Consider the following 15,402-nt stretch of genomic DNA (forward strand, 5'->3'; position numbering starts at 1 on the left):
TTCCATTGATTCAATTCTCTTCCCCAAAAATTTAAGTGATCAACAGGCACTACGTCCAGTTGTGAGGAAGTATGGAAGTTTCTATGCAGCTAAAGTTGGAATTGGCCCATATCCACACTGTTGCACAATTGCATGTGGATACCGGTTCCGATGAAACATGGGTTCAAGGTGAAGCATGCACTGCATGCTTCAATCTTATTTCTGGAAATTTCAAGTACAAAGAGTCCAAGACATATACTATGGTGCCTTGTGATCCTAGAATATGTATTGAGAATGTATAACATTGTAGTCTTATCTATGCAGATGGTGATTACACTAAGGGTATTCTTTCATCTGACATGTTCACATTCCCTGTACGTGACGGTGTAGTTGCACACTTCGCAAATGTAATTTTTGGGGTTGGCTTGGAAAATGCAAAAAGGCCATTTATGCTAAATAATAATCTAATAGAAGGGACACTTGGTCTAGGGCGTGGACCACGATCAATCCTAAGGCAACTAAAAGATGCCACCCACCTACGTTTCTCATATTGCCTTTTTGATTTCAGCAGCGGAGATGATACCTACACATATTTACATTTTGGCGAAGATGCGAAAATTATAGGAAATGATCAAGAGATGGTAAAATCAACACAATTATTACCCGAACAAAATAAGTACTATCTGCAAGTGCTGGGTATTACGATGAATGAAGACTTGCTTCCAATAAATCCAAAAGAGTATCAATTGAGAGGTAATTCAAATGGAGGGTTTATAATTGATTCAGGAACTGGAATAACTCAACTTGTTCCGAATGCGTATAATGTTGTCAGAATTGAAATAGTTAGATACTTAAAAAAAGCATATAACTGGAATCCTTTGGTGAATTCAGGTATATATAGCCCTTGACCTTTGCTATAATGTCCAGCCAACTAGGTATGGGTTTGGATACCATGTTTCCAAACCCACGTTTGCGTTTTCTGCCCCTTTTTTTTTTTAGCGCGTGAATAGTAAAATCACATGTGAGTACTGCGCAGGGGACAAATGCACTATTTGTGAACAGTAACATCACATGTGAGCACTGTGCAGGGAACAAGAGGCACTGTTTAGGCACTGTTCATGGGTCCCACTGTACTATTCACACATTTAAAAATTATTTTGTTATAGTGTTTTCAGTTTTCAGTTTCAGCAAAAATAAGTTATATCCAAACAGATCCTAGATCTTGGTTCTCATCGAGTCTTCAAATTAGTTAGTGATAATATTTATTGCATGTTTATCAAACCTACTTCTTCTGAAGAAGATGTAAATATTCTAGGGGCAATTCAGCAGCAAGATTATTGATTTTGTTTTGATGTTGGAGTAGGTGTGATGGAATTTGTCCCAGAGAAATGTCAATCAAATTAGAATGACTAAATAAATAGAAAAAAATAAAATGAAAAGTTTTAACATTCATTTTAATTTCTTTTCTCTTTGGGGTTAGGGTGTTATGACATGATTTGAACCCAATATTCATTCTTGTTTTATTTTTTAACAAATGAGGGTTTCCCAAGTTCTTCAAGCACCAAAATATTCCTACAACTTAAGAAAATTGTCATTGATATCATCCTTTCAGAGGCATAGTTTTTAGTATTGTATGATATGGGATACGTATCGTACTGTGTACAAATGTTATGTATTGTAAGAGTGTATCGTAAATAGTCATGAGTTGTTCGAAACATAGGTGTGTATTGCATAAGTTGTATTGTATTAGTGAATCGTACGATACATAGACATGTGGATTAAAATGAGTTTTTTTTTTTTTTAGGGGGGGGGGCCGGGGTTAAAAATTGTGGTTTTATTTTATTTAAGCAAGTTGTTAGTTTTTTTAGGATAAATTGCAAATTACACTCCTGAAGTTTGGGTTACTTGGACTTTACACCCCAAAGTTTTAGAACTTTAATTTTACACTTTGAAGTTTAGTTCCGTTAGTAATTCACCCCTATGGTTAGTTTTTGCTGTTAAGTGACACATGTGCACGCTAACGTGTTTTATTTTTTTTCCAAATCATCTCCAAAACTATATTGTTTCAATAAAAAACAAAAGCTTACCTGCACCATCCAAATGGTGCAGTTTTGCCTAAGCTAAAATACAAAACTCCAATCTTAAACTACACCGTTTCAGTCATATTCTAAAACCCCAAATCACTCTTATCATCACATCAGCTACTCCCAAATTGCATAGCAGGTCTCAACTTGAGTTACTCATAGAAAGAATCACCAAAGATGAGTTCACGCTATATGCAATAGTGGCAATGAAAATCCTTTGGATAACACAAGAGGATGCTCGGGTTTCAAACACTAAACCCAATTCAGCCAATTTAGGAATATTTAGGGATCTTGATTCTTGGGCCATTGCTCTTTGAATTTTGAAGGCATTAATTTAGATTGAATGATGTTGAGAGGTCGTTATCAAATACACTTTTGTTACACCAACAAGCTCAATACCATCCATAATTCCATATAAGCCAAAAAGTAGTTGAAAACATCATTGTCTAAGATGACATACCGTGAAGATTTTAGAGGTAGTCCTCACAATTTTGAAAAATCAGTCTTTAATAAGTTTAGAACAAACCCCAACCCCGCCCCCCACAAAAAAAAGTGATAATGAAATCACTTCTCTGCTAATCGTTAAACAGAATTTCCTCCTATATAGAGTCCTATTTGACCTTTGCTTTCAAAGCTTCATGCTGTGTATATCAGACCGGAAAGTCCCAAGAAAAAAAAAATGAAGGGTATCTAGAGCCACAGACCCCATTTTTGTAGTCGGATGAATCTGCTCTAGAGATACTCTTTATTTTATTAGCTTGTTGTTGAGTATTTATCTTGTAGTGGTGGAAGGGTTCACATGATGAGGCCTACTTTGTGATTTTAGAGTAGCTAATGTGATGATACAAGTGATTTGAGATTTTAAAATTTGACTGAAACGGTGTAGTTTAGGATTGGAGTTCTGTATTTTAGCTTGGGAAAAACTGTACCGTTTGGATGGTGCTAGGTAAGCTTTTATATATTTTTCACCGAAACGGAGTAGTTTTGGGGCTGATTTGGCAAAAATAAAACACTTCAGAATGCACATGTGTCACTTCACAGTAGAAAATAATTGTGAGGAGTGAATTGCTAATGGAACCAAACTTCAGAGTGTAAAATCAAAGTTTTGAAATTTTGGGGTGTAAAATCTAAGCAACCACAAACTTTAGGGGTGTAATTTGAAATTTACCTTTTTTTTTTTAACACAAAATTATTGGGAAACTTAATTGAGTCTAATAACTTCTCATATTAATGTTTTAGGAATGAGGTCAATAACGTCATAATATTCCATATAAAATTCCATTTCTTAGACTAGACTTTTGGGTGATTCAAAAACACTCCTACACCCTACGTTTAAGTAAGAACAAAACTTGGGATAACCAAGTAAAATACATGCTTGTAAAATATGACCACTCTTCCACTAACCCATGTCTTCAATACAACTCTACTTATAAAAATAAAATAAAAAGTCCCACGAAAATTCTATCCAAAATAAAAACCCATGTTAAGTTCAATTTTAATTCTAACTTAGAGTTTTGAAAAAAAAAAAAATCTTATCCTTATTCCATAGTTCATGTAGTTTTTATTATCTCTTCTCTATATATCAAGAGGATTCCTAAAGTTAGAATATGTTTGATTGGGGTGAAAACAAGGAGGATGGAAATTAGGAAGAGGAAAATAGGGTGAAAAATGACATTTTTCACTATTTGGTTAAAGAGAGAAAACAAGAGAGACAGAAAATAGGGTGGAAAATTTCCCTGTGGACTCACCTTTTTTTATCCTCCCAATTTGGGAAGAAAATGAGGAAGGAAAAGTGCTGAAAGATATACTTTACACAAATACTCTTAATTTAAATTGTATTTTTTTTTCTTTCTTCTCTCTTACCTAGGCAGCAATGTTGCCTTTTTTATTATTATTATTATTATTTTTAACGTTGCCCTTTTTTTTGCTTCTTTTATTTGCTTCTTTTTTCTTTTTTTGGGCAATCACGTTGCCAGTTGTCACTTTTTTTTTTTCCTTGGGCATTAACATTTCCTCTTTTTTTTTTTCTTTTTTTTTCTTTTGATTTTTTAGGGCTTTGACGTGATAGTTTATTTTTATTTTTACTGGGTGATTGCTCTTTTTTGTGTGGTTATTTGTCACTTTTAAAAAAAAAAAAATTGGCATCATTCTTTAATAAGGGTATATGAGTAAATTTATTCAAACTTATTTTTTCCATCCCTCCACTTTTCCACTCTTAGCCAAAAGAAAAAAAAAAGAAAATAAAAAAGAGAAAATAAAATCTTTTCTATCTTCCCACTTTTCCATCCTCCTACAATTTTCTATTCTTCCACTTTTCCACCCCTCCAACTAAACAAACCCTTAGTTATTGCCTTTTGTACTATCAAAATTACCCCTCTTATAAAAATACTACAAAATATTACATGCTACACTTAAAAAAAAGTAAGGGCATATAAGAAAATTTGAATATTAATTTTAGTAGAAATCGATCATATCCAAAAGAAATCCAAAATTTTCAAATAACACATTCAAACCCACGTTCAAATTTTCCCTAAAAAACCCCCACTTTCAAATTTATCAAAAAAAGAAACCTGCTTTCAAATCTTCAACAAAATTTTCGGATACAAATCCATAAAATTTCAAATTCCACGTCCAAACCCAAGCCACGTTCAGATTCTTATAAAAAAAAAAAAAAAAAAAAACATTCAGATCTTTAATAAGAGTTTCAGATAACTACCACTAATAAAATTGAAGGAAGTTAAAAATATGCAACACATGTATATGTTTTGAAATTCAGATTCTTTAATTAAGGAAAAAAAAAAAACCCACATTTAGATCTTTAACAAGAATTTTCGATTACTACTTACTATAAAATTTGAACAAAGTTAAAAATCTACAATGCATATATGTTTCCAAATTCAAGCTAATACCAACTCTATCCCAGTTCAAACCATTATCAAAATATATACCTCTCCACTCTTTCACATTTGAAACATTTAATTGTATAGAGAGGTTGACAGTGGTTTGTGGGCTATGGAGGATTCTTGGTTGGTGTTCATAGTGGCTAATTTGATGTGGTCGTAAGCCCATACTGGAGGCTGATTCGGGGATTACATCATTGCACAACTGTGGAAGCAGAATTTGAGTTCCAGCCAAGGGGTTAATTGGTGGGTTGATTGTTTGGAGGTATGGGTTTTTAGAGATTTTGTGAGTGTATTTGTGTTTTTTTTTTTTCAACTTTTTTGTTTTGGCTATTGGCTTTGAATTCAAGTATATACATTTTTTTTGTCATGTGTGTCATGTATTACATATTACAAAATTGAAAAATTTGTGTTCGAGAAAACATGAATTTGTTTGAGATAAAGAGGTTTGGTGATTTTTTTGTGTACAAGTTTCAATTTGTAGATCAAAAAATCTAATTGGTGTTAATTTAGCTTACAACGAACACTTACCATTACTTTGGTTTTATATGCATTTATTAACTTTATAATGTATATTCTTATTTGAAGGACTTGCCCAAGGGGTGCATGGTTGATTTAGATTATGACTTCAGAGGAATTAAAGAAAAAGAAGAAGAATTCCATAAGAGCCTCTTATCTTTCCTACCAACTTCAAATGCATTTTTTTTTAATAAGAAAAGCTAAAGATCTCACCGGATATAAATTTTACAAACATGAGGTAAGTCAATATGAAAAATTGTCATTTTGTTAGTTCTATTTTTTTTGCTTAGAAATATTTTTTTTAATTGATGTTGTATGTGATGTTGAGTTTGCAATTTGTTACTCTTTTTGGTGAAAGTATACAAGTAGTCAATTTGCTGGAATGATGTATCTAAGTTTTGGATTTCAAGCATCCAGAATTTGAGGCAACCCCAATGAAGAGGAAGATGCCTTAGAGAGTTTAATGACCCATGGCTTGGAACTAAAGTGATCTATTAGCATATATTTGGTATTCTGTCCTATGGATTTTGGCTGTGGTATTTGAAAAATTATCTTAATTCTGTAGAAAAATAGGTTGCAATGGTTGAAGGCTACAACAACTTGTGCAAGGTTTTCCAGAAGTGTAGAGCCTTTTTTTTTTTTCCTTTCTTTTTTTTCTTCTTTTTTTTTTTTTTTTTTTTAAATGTTAAAATCTTCATTAATTTTAATTTGGGGTTTATGTGTTTTCTAATGAAGTTTACGCGTGTGCCAAACACAAAAATTAATTGAACTGTGTGATGAAATTTTGTTTGAGTGTGAACCTGTGAAATTTTATTAATGTAAATCAACCAAATCAGATTGTAAAACAGAAATTAGTTGTGGTGGGACATCTTCCATCCACACTAGAAAATATAGCATATTTAGCTAGACTATGAGCTACGGAATTGCCGTTTCTCTTAGTGTGAGAATAAAACAACCTTTCAAAATTTTTGGAAAGCACCTTCACATCCTCTATCAACAGACCCAGCGGGGCTAAAGAGTGCACCTCTGACTTCAAAGCATGAATAAACCCAAGTGAATCACCTTCCAATATAGTACGTCTGAAACCCAGTTCATGCGCAAATGAGAGAGCTATCATCGCTGCCAATGTTTCAATCTCATCGGGCTTGTAAGCCTGGGGAATTTTTTTCGAGCAAGAGGCCAAAACCGAGCCATTATTATCCCCGATAACCACTCCAACGCCAGACATATTAGCATCTTCGAATATGGCACCATCGAAATTTATCTCGACGAATCCCAGTGGTGGAGTTTGCCATCTATTTCCACCTCTTCCCTCCCTTGTCTCGGCTGGGTTTCAGTTACATGCAAATTGGTATGGCACTCTGTCATCACTGCTTTTGATTGTTCAGCAACCTGATGAAGCAATTTGGCTTCTAACTGCAACTTGACATGATTCTGCTGGTTCCATATTGTCCAGGCCGTAAATGCAAACGCATATTATTTATGGACAAAAAACTAAGCAATTAACATTCACATTAGAAACACATTGCACACGCTTCGCACGTGCATGAGGCTCTTTTTTTTTGGGGATTTAATATCATAAATTTCTATTCATCACAATTTGAGATTTAAGTGTATGTTCAATCATATTATGCATTTGAGAATTATTGATACAACGTAGTGTTATGAGGCTAGCTTAAAAAATGAACACATGCACACAAACATATAATTTCAATTATTTTTCGTTGTTCATTTTTTGAAGTTAGCCTCGTAACACTTTGTTGTATAAGTAATTATCAAATGCATAACATGATCGAACATACACTTAAATCTCAAATTGTGATGAAAAGAAATTTATGATACTAAACCTCAAAAAAAAAAGAAAAAGAAAAAGGAGCCTCATGCATGCACAAAGCGCATGCAATAAAACTAGTAAATAATAATAAATTGTACCGCACATCGTGCAAGAACTCAATTAGTAATTACCAAATATAAAGCATGTCCCCTGTAGATATAGAACTTGCACTTAGTGGCATAGGCGCATGAGTTGTACTAAGAATATTGCTACAATTTTGGGAAGAAAACAAGCACAAAAATGGTTCAGTTTTCAATCATGATACAAAAGTTTAACTACACAAAGTCCGTCTAATAACTCAGTTTCAACGGCCACAATCTCATTTAAAAGCAACCATTGATATCTAATTCCCATAACACAAGTGCAAGAACAAGATTCATTCATTTCTTAGCAGCAGCAACATAAACAAAAATATCTGAGAACAAAAAGATTCGAGAAAGCTACTATTGTACAGCCCCTTATCCCAAAAATAAGGAAGACAATTAAAAGCTAAACGAAAACTACATAAATAAAGAAAAGCTACCATTGTATTAAAAAAAAAACACTTTCAACTACAATCATTACTCATGAGCTATCAAAATTTTATCTCCTTTAGTGATTCCCTCTTTGCCCACGGAGCTTTGAAACATACTCTACATCCCCCCTAACAAGGATATTTCTTCCATTCCTGGTTTACGGGTCAAACAAGTGAAGCAATATGCTACAAGCTCTCAGTGGATAACCTTTTCTCTTTCATCAGCGTCTCCATGCTCAACCTGACAAGTAAAGGAAGCAATTGAAATATTTTGGGCCCTGAAATCAATGTAGCTACTGACAATTTACAAAAGTAGAGAGGCATGCAAGAGCCAAATTATTTGTAATAAAATTGTGAGTGAACAGTGAAGCTAATAGTTCAGATAATCATCAAGAAAATGAGGTAAGATACCATTAGCTTACTTCACTGTATCCACTTTTGATCAGTTATTTCCATTTTTTTTATTCTGAAAATTTAGTAAGAGGTTAAGGGGATGCCCCCAAAGTTCACAAGAATATTGCATCCATTTTGATCTACCCAAACTATAAATTGCAAGGGAACCTAGGTGCAAATAAGATGATTGATACTGTTCGATGTCCAGGGTATCTATTGACCAACTCAAATGGGATTTCAACAGAAACAACAATCCAATGTTTTCGTGCAATTGCCAAAAAAATTCTCACCTTCACATGTGGCTATAAGAGTAATTATTCAATACTCTGGGGGTACAAAGACATGGCATTCCCTCTTCTCACATAATAATAGGTCCCACTAAAAAATATCATGATGGGATCCCGATCCACCATTCATGTGAGAGGGATTCCCATGTCTCTGTACTCCAGGATTACCTTAGAAATTCCCTTTTCTAGACACTATCAATTATAGAGAAGCAGTAACTATTTTTTTTTTTTTTTTTTAATTATAAAATCTCTGTTAAGAACTCTCCGATAATTGCATCGAAGAAATGTCCATCAAAATGCTCTGATAGCCTCATATGGATTCAGTATTCCCCCCTTCTCTAAAAAGAAAGGGTGGAACGAAGGAAAAAGCTGATATTGCCCATTGTTTAATGGAAGATATCATTCTCCCTAAAGTGACTGAATATAAGCCATCTAGCTGACCCCTAATACATGAGAATCCGATTAACAGAGTAACATCCTAGGGCAACAATCTTATGATCATTAGTTGCATATATCATTCTTGCACAATCACCATAGTTTTAAGTGATAGTGCTACAGTTTCCAGTGAAAGATTTCTACTCCAAAATCAACGAAGAATCTGTGTTTTTGCATATCAAAATGATGAAGGGCTCTTTCTTACCGGTTCCTCAAAAAAAAAAAAAAAAAATGATGAAGGGCTCTAAGTTCTTTATAAAATGAGAATCCCCATAGTGTAGGAACAGTCTTTATATGAATGAAAGGATTGCATATCAATGACAACATAACAAGCCGGTAAAAAACAAAAATGTCATGTATCATTACCTCAACAAGCACCCTTGCTCTCTTCTTCGATTTGCCATCATGTCCGTCTTTCTCAAGCTTTCTTGAAGCTGAGGCAGTTTCCTTCCTCAATCTCTTACCAGCAACCGGTTCAACCTTTTCATCATCACTATCCATCCCAACTGCATCATGAAACTCATTTTTCTTATTTCATTTGAGAAACACATGTAAACACATCTCAGAATTCTATCAGGTACTCTTGTCCCATTATTTTATACACCAGTAAAAACCAAACCCCACAATTTATGCTTTAACTTCAATATTCAATATGCATGTAAACTAAAAATGAACTGCTTGGGCTCTTCTTGTTTCAGCTTATTTTTTTATTTGGCTAGGACAACTTTTTAAAGCTTCATGTTTTCTAGGTACAGCTATGTTCACAGCTTACTTTTAAACAAAATAAGAGAATGAAAATAAGCTCATCCAACCATACACTTACTTGGTGCAAGTAAATATATAAAATGTGCATGCAAAGGCAAGCATAAAATCAGCAAACATTTTTATTCAACATTATTAAAAGAAAAATAATTGACACAAAGTATCTAGTGACAGCTTTACCATTGTCATTGTCCCTCTGAGACCGAGCAATTGCAAGACCACCAAAATCTTCTATATCATCTTCTATATCAAGATCTTCATAACCCTCAACATATTCTATCTCAGGCTCCTGCTTTTTGCAAGAACAAGATACAGGGGTTTGATTCTCTCAAAAGTAGAACCTTCAATAAATGACCAAAGCAAATTGTTCATAATTAAAACAATAATATCAGGCAGTTCATACCATCTCTTCTTCATCTTCACTAGCAGCCTGACCCTCTTCTATATCAAGAACTTTATTGTATTCTTTAACAGGATAGTTGTATATGTCACCATAAACTCCTTTCTGAAGGCGTTCTAACAGTTCTTTTTCAATACTCTGCAGAAAAACTATAAAGTCTTAATGAGAGCTGTAAAATCAACACAGAGTCAACGCACACCAGTAGCATAAGACTCATGTATAACCTTATCCAGTGCTGCTGCCTTTTCAGCCTTTTCCTCTCTTCTAGCCTCTCTTTTTTTCTCCTTCCTTGGCGTTGTCATTATTTTCTCCCTGTTAGGCAACAGAAACAATTTCCATCATAACAAAGCATGCCAATGTCAGAGGACACTATTTAACATAGAAAGGTTACAACTAGACCCCTTTCAACATCACACACACAGTTCGAGTTGCCCATTCTGTGCAAAGGACAACTAACCTTTTACAATTACTTATTTCTTTTTTGCCTTCCAAACTAAATATCTCACCATGAATAAGATTTTCTCACCTTTTTGATGACGAGGAACCCCAGAGACCATACAGAGTATCATGTCTTTTTTAATAAGATTTTCTCACTTACAACATCCAACCCTCACTTCAATTTCACTTGTTTGGTCAATAACATAGGTCATCCTGATTCCCAGAGAAAATTAAACTACTGAACACCTATAATGCGCTACTGGCCTAGATCTTTGCTAACTAAGCAAAACTAACTTCTGTCTGCTAATTAATGACCATTTTCTTATAGTCTGTCTACTTACATTTTTACCAAAAGAATTATTCATAAAGTATTTTTTATTAAAGAAGAAATTGTTCTAGTGATAACCGTATTCAAATCTGAATAAGCTTGTGCACTACTTTATTCTTACTGTTTGAAAGTTTTGGAAAACAAAGTGTTAATATAACTTACACGAGGGGTTTTTAAACCATGACCACATCTCCAAACCTTGGGGGGGGGGGGAATAAACAGGTTTACTTATCAAAAATAAATAAATTCCTAAAAGAAACCAAGTAGAGTACCAAAGACAATCTTGTAGCATGTTATAGAACAATATTGTCGGAAAAGAAAACATTTCTGGTAGTTAAATGGAAAAAATTGCAAGCACGAGAAGAAATGAACCTTGTTTTCAAAGCAAGCTTCCTCATGCGTATCCGCATTTGAGTCATCTTGGTCAATCGTTGTTTTGTTTTGTGCACAAGAGTCTTCTGCCAATACATCTGTCAAGTCAAAAGGGGGAGGTCAAATTAACCCCTTCCAGAACTGATAATCAAATCACATTAAATAATCCAAAAGTTCAAAAGCAATCTAGTGTTCAATACCAGATGTTTGTCTATAATCTCAAGTGCCTTCTCATAATTTCTGGGCAACTTAACTCTCTCCCACAATTTGTTTGGCATATGAGCTCTTTCTATAGTTTTCATATAAAGATAGAAGACTCCTGCAGCAGACCAACACAACCATATAAAAACACCACACGACATTCATTAATACACACACACACACCAATCGATGTGCAACCACAACACAGTTCACAAACACACATACTAACAGCACATATAGACAGCCTCAAATCATTATAGCATATTTTTTTCATATTCACCAACTTTAAAAAAAAAAAAAGAAAGAAAAAGGAAACGATAAAGTTCAACTCAACAAATCCAAAAAATCCTATCAGGCTCAATTGGGTGGAGGTTTCTGTTTTCTCAATTCCTATAACAAATTAAGGATTCAACAGGTTAGTAACCCTCTGCTTGCTTCTTCTCAGTGACCCAAACTTATCAATATAATAACAATTCAACTGCCTATAGTATAAATCACCAAAAAAAAAAAAAAAAAAAAAAAAAAAAAACCAAATGACAGAACAAGAAGAAGGGTAAGTGAAAATTACCATCATGGTCACGAATGGTGGCATAGCGACTATTAGCAAGCGGGCATGAGCTCCGGTTACAAATTCCGGTCACGTTATAGGGATTTCTACAGAAATTTCCAGTTGTAATTCTACAAAGCATACAAAATAAACCAAGTTTCAAAACCCACAGTATTACTAGCCAGCCACTATAAACAAATGGATCAGAAAACAAAACTGATAAATTTATGGGGAAAGCAAAAAAGCAATGGTTTTTTGAGCTTAAGAAAGAGAGACTTACTTGGACATGAAACTGCAGTGGTTGTGCCTGATAACCTGCCATATGACCTCATCGTGCTGCATCCTTAACCTGATAACAAGACCCAGTTGGGATTAATCTAGCTAGTTTGAATACTGGAAGTTTGTTATATCCGAATCTTAAGTAAAATCTAGTTGCTGTCGGATTATCCTTTTTTCTTTTTCTTNCTTTTATAGGGAGAGGATGTGCCATTTGAGCTAAATCTCATTTGGGGTTGGGGGGGGGGGGGGGTGTAATCTTCGAGTATAAAAGTGAGACCCAAACATTTGAAGATCTGCAGTACTCCAAGCCTCAAAATTCAGCACACGGCACCTTAAATTTTTTATTTTTTTAAGTAACATCTTTTCTAGAAAACACAACTATTAATGGCTCCTTATAACTTCAACAATTTCCCACTAGTTTTTTTTTTTTCTTTTTGGTGTGTGGGGGGGGGGGGGGGAATAAACAGGTTTACTTATCAAAAATAAATAAATTCCTAAAAGAAACCAAGTAGAGTACCAAAGACAATCTTGTAGCATGTTATAGAACAATATTGTCGGAAAAGAAAACATTTCTGGTAGTTAAATGGAAAAAATTGCAAGCACGAGAAGAAATGAACCTTGTTTTCAAAGCAAGCTTCCTCATGCGTATCCGCATTTGAGTCATCTTGGTCAATCGTTGTTTTGTTTTGTGCACAAGAGTCTTCTGCCAATACATCTGTCAAGTCAAAAGGGGGAGGTCAAATTAACCCCTTCCAGAACTGATAATCAAATCACATTAAATAATCCAAAAGTTCAAAAGCAATCTAGTGTTCAATACCAGATGTTTGTCTATAATCTCAAGTGCCTTCTCATAATTTCTGGGCAACTTAACTCTCTCCCACAATTTGTTTGGCATATGAGCTCTTTCTATAGTTTTCATATAAAGATAGAAGACTCCTGCAGCAGACCAACACAACCATATAAAAACACCACACGACATTCATTAATACACACACACACACCAATCGATGTGCAACCACAACACAGTTCACAAACACACATACTAACAGCACATATAGACAGCCTCAAATCATTATAGCATATTTTTTTCATATTCACCAACTTTAAAAAAAAAAAAAGAAAGAAAAGGAAACGATAAAGTTCAACTCAACAAATCCAAAAAATCCTATCAGGCTCAATTGGGTGGAGGTTTCTGTTTTCTCAATTCCTATAACAAATTAAGGATTCAACAGGTTAGTAACCCTCTGCTTGCTTCTTCTCAGTGACCCAAACTTATCAATATAATAACAATTCAACTGCCTATAGTATAAATCACGTCGGATTATCCTTTTTTCTTTTTCTTTTAGAAGTCGGGGTATTTTAATAGTTTTTTCATGAAGGGTTTCCAGCAGCTTTGTTATTAAAGCAGTTTGTAGCCAACTTATGAAATAATAATTAAATTTTATGGAATTTTTATGCATCCAAACCCTATAACTAAATCCTAGAACCTTAGAGGAATCTAGGTCTTTCATTTTCTTCCTTTTCAACAAATCTTGATTATAATCAGTCAAATAACCTGAAATTCTATTACTTTCAGCTACCACCCAATTGTTCTACTTCAGTAACCAATCAGATTTCAGTAGAATCTTTGCAAAAAAAAAAAAAATGTACCTTTGACATCAAGATCCTTTCCAACCATTGTAAGTAAACAAAAACATCATGAGTAATTGAAAAAAAAAAAAAAGTTTCAAATGCAAACATCTATTCATAATGACCAACTATGATAAATTCCCAAAACATCATGAGTGTGTAAAATGAGTAATTCCTCTTAGCAAATCAAAGGCAAAATTTGAACATTTAAGATTCTAGAAACATGTACACACTTGAAAATTTGAGATGACCCAGAAAAAGATGATGGAGTATACATGTGTGTGTGTGTGTGTGTGTGAGAGAGAGAGAGAGAGAGAGAGAGAGAGAGAGAGAGACTGTGTCTGTGTGGAGCTTTGTCAAAGATGGAGTGTGGTGCTCCTCGGCGTTCCTGAGGAGGAGGAGGAAAAGGTTGTAGGGTTTTGGGTTTTTTTTTTTTCCAAAAATTATGTTGCTTCTGCTGAGAAAAACGACGCCGTTTTTATCACCACGTTAACGTTTATAAAACAACTAACTCAAACCGCTTTATCTGGTTTAACTGGTCCCCTTTTTTTTTTTTTTTCCTTACTTTTTGTAAAATTTTGGTTTGGACCATTTTCCTTTTAAAATTTAGGTATGAATTTTGAAAATTTAATTGTTAAATTATATATTTTTTTAATATTTTTAACACACATGTCAGCATTTTGTTTAAATTGGATATTGTTTACTATTTGATCAATAAACTTATTTTTTTTGTATAATTTTAGATAATTTTTTTTAATTTAATATTAAATTGATGACGTAATTATTAATCTTTAATATTCCTGAAATTTTACAAGTATGGAAGATATAAATAAGAACATGCAATTCAATAGTTAAAATTTCAAAATTCATGCCCAATAAAAATATATATATATGGTAATATACACTAACCTACCCGAAATGTTAGGTTAATGTCAAATAAGTCTAAGACTTTTCAAAATTAACCAATTTGGTCCTAAGTATAATTTAGTCTCTAAACAATGTAATGAACATTACTTATTTTTTGCCTCTCCCTTCTCTCTTCTCCTCTCTGACTCTATCTCAAGTCTCTCTTCTCTCTCAAACCACCACTATAACCACCAAAACTTAATCGGCAAGACCTACAGCCACTAATTGAAGGTGAATCTTGGTTTCTCCACTACTGTACTTGAGGTTTGGCTTGTGGTAAATGTTGAGTTTGGTTGCAAGGTTTGATTTAATATTTTCTGTGCGGGTTTTTTTTTTTTTTGAATTGGTGGTGGTGGTTTTCTATTTATGGGTCTCGTTGATGATGGGTTTAGGTTTGTGAAAAGGTGGATTTTGTTGAATTTTCTAGGGTTTCATTAGTTAATTGCATACTTAATGGCAAAGTTTTAACAGATTTGGACAAAAGACCTGAATTTAATAAATTTCAAACTTGGAGAACTCAATTGAACGAAAATAAAGTTAGAGGATTGAAATGAATTTTAGTCAAAATTAAAGGGTGCAATTTGTATTTTTTTTT

General features: G+C 33.8%; 1 protein-coding gene across 2 annotated transcripts; it reads right to left on the minus strand.

Annotated features, from left to right (window-relative positions):
- Positions 1-7,678: 7,678 nt before the first annotated feature.
- LOC111986180 (uncharacterized) lies at positions 7,679-14,367 on the minus strand. 2 transcript variants are annotated; one of them, XM_065763595.1, is made up of 11 exons: positions 14,238-14,359; positions 13,923-13,938; positions 12,274-12,342; positions 12,015-12,124; positions 11,446-11,564; positions 11,246-11,343; positions 10,332-10,419; positions 10,111-10,245; positions 9,888-9,996; positions 9,312-9,451; positions 7,679-8,071 (listed from the first exon to the last, which is right to left on the minus strand). In XM_065763595.1, the coding sequence occupies exons 3-11, from the start codon at positions 12,333-12,335 to the stop codon at positions 8,027-8,029; spliced, it is 906 nt and encodes a 301-aa protein (XP_065619667.1). In that variant the 5' UTR covers positions 12,336-12,342; positions 13,923-13,938; positions 14,238-14,359; the 3' UTR covers positions 7,679-8,026. The 2 variants fall into 2 exon arrangements, with proteins under 2 accessions (XP_065619667.1, XP_065619666.1); XM_065763594.1 differs by lacking the exon at positions 13,923-13,938 and having other exon boundaries at positions 14,238-14,367.
- Positions 14,368-15,402: the final 1,035 nt, after the last annotated feature.

Source organism: Quercus suber, unplaced genomic scaffold (assembly GCF_002906115.3).
Source record: "Quercus suber isolate HL8 unplaced genomic scaffold, Cork oak 2.0 scaffold_515, whole genome shotgun sequence".
Classification (NCBI taxonomy): domain Eukaryota; kingdom Viridiplantae; phylum Streptophyta; class Magnoliopsida; order Fagales; family Fagaceae; genus Quercus; species Quercus suber.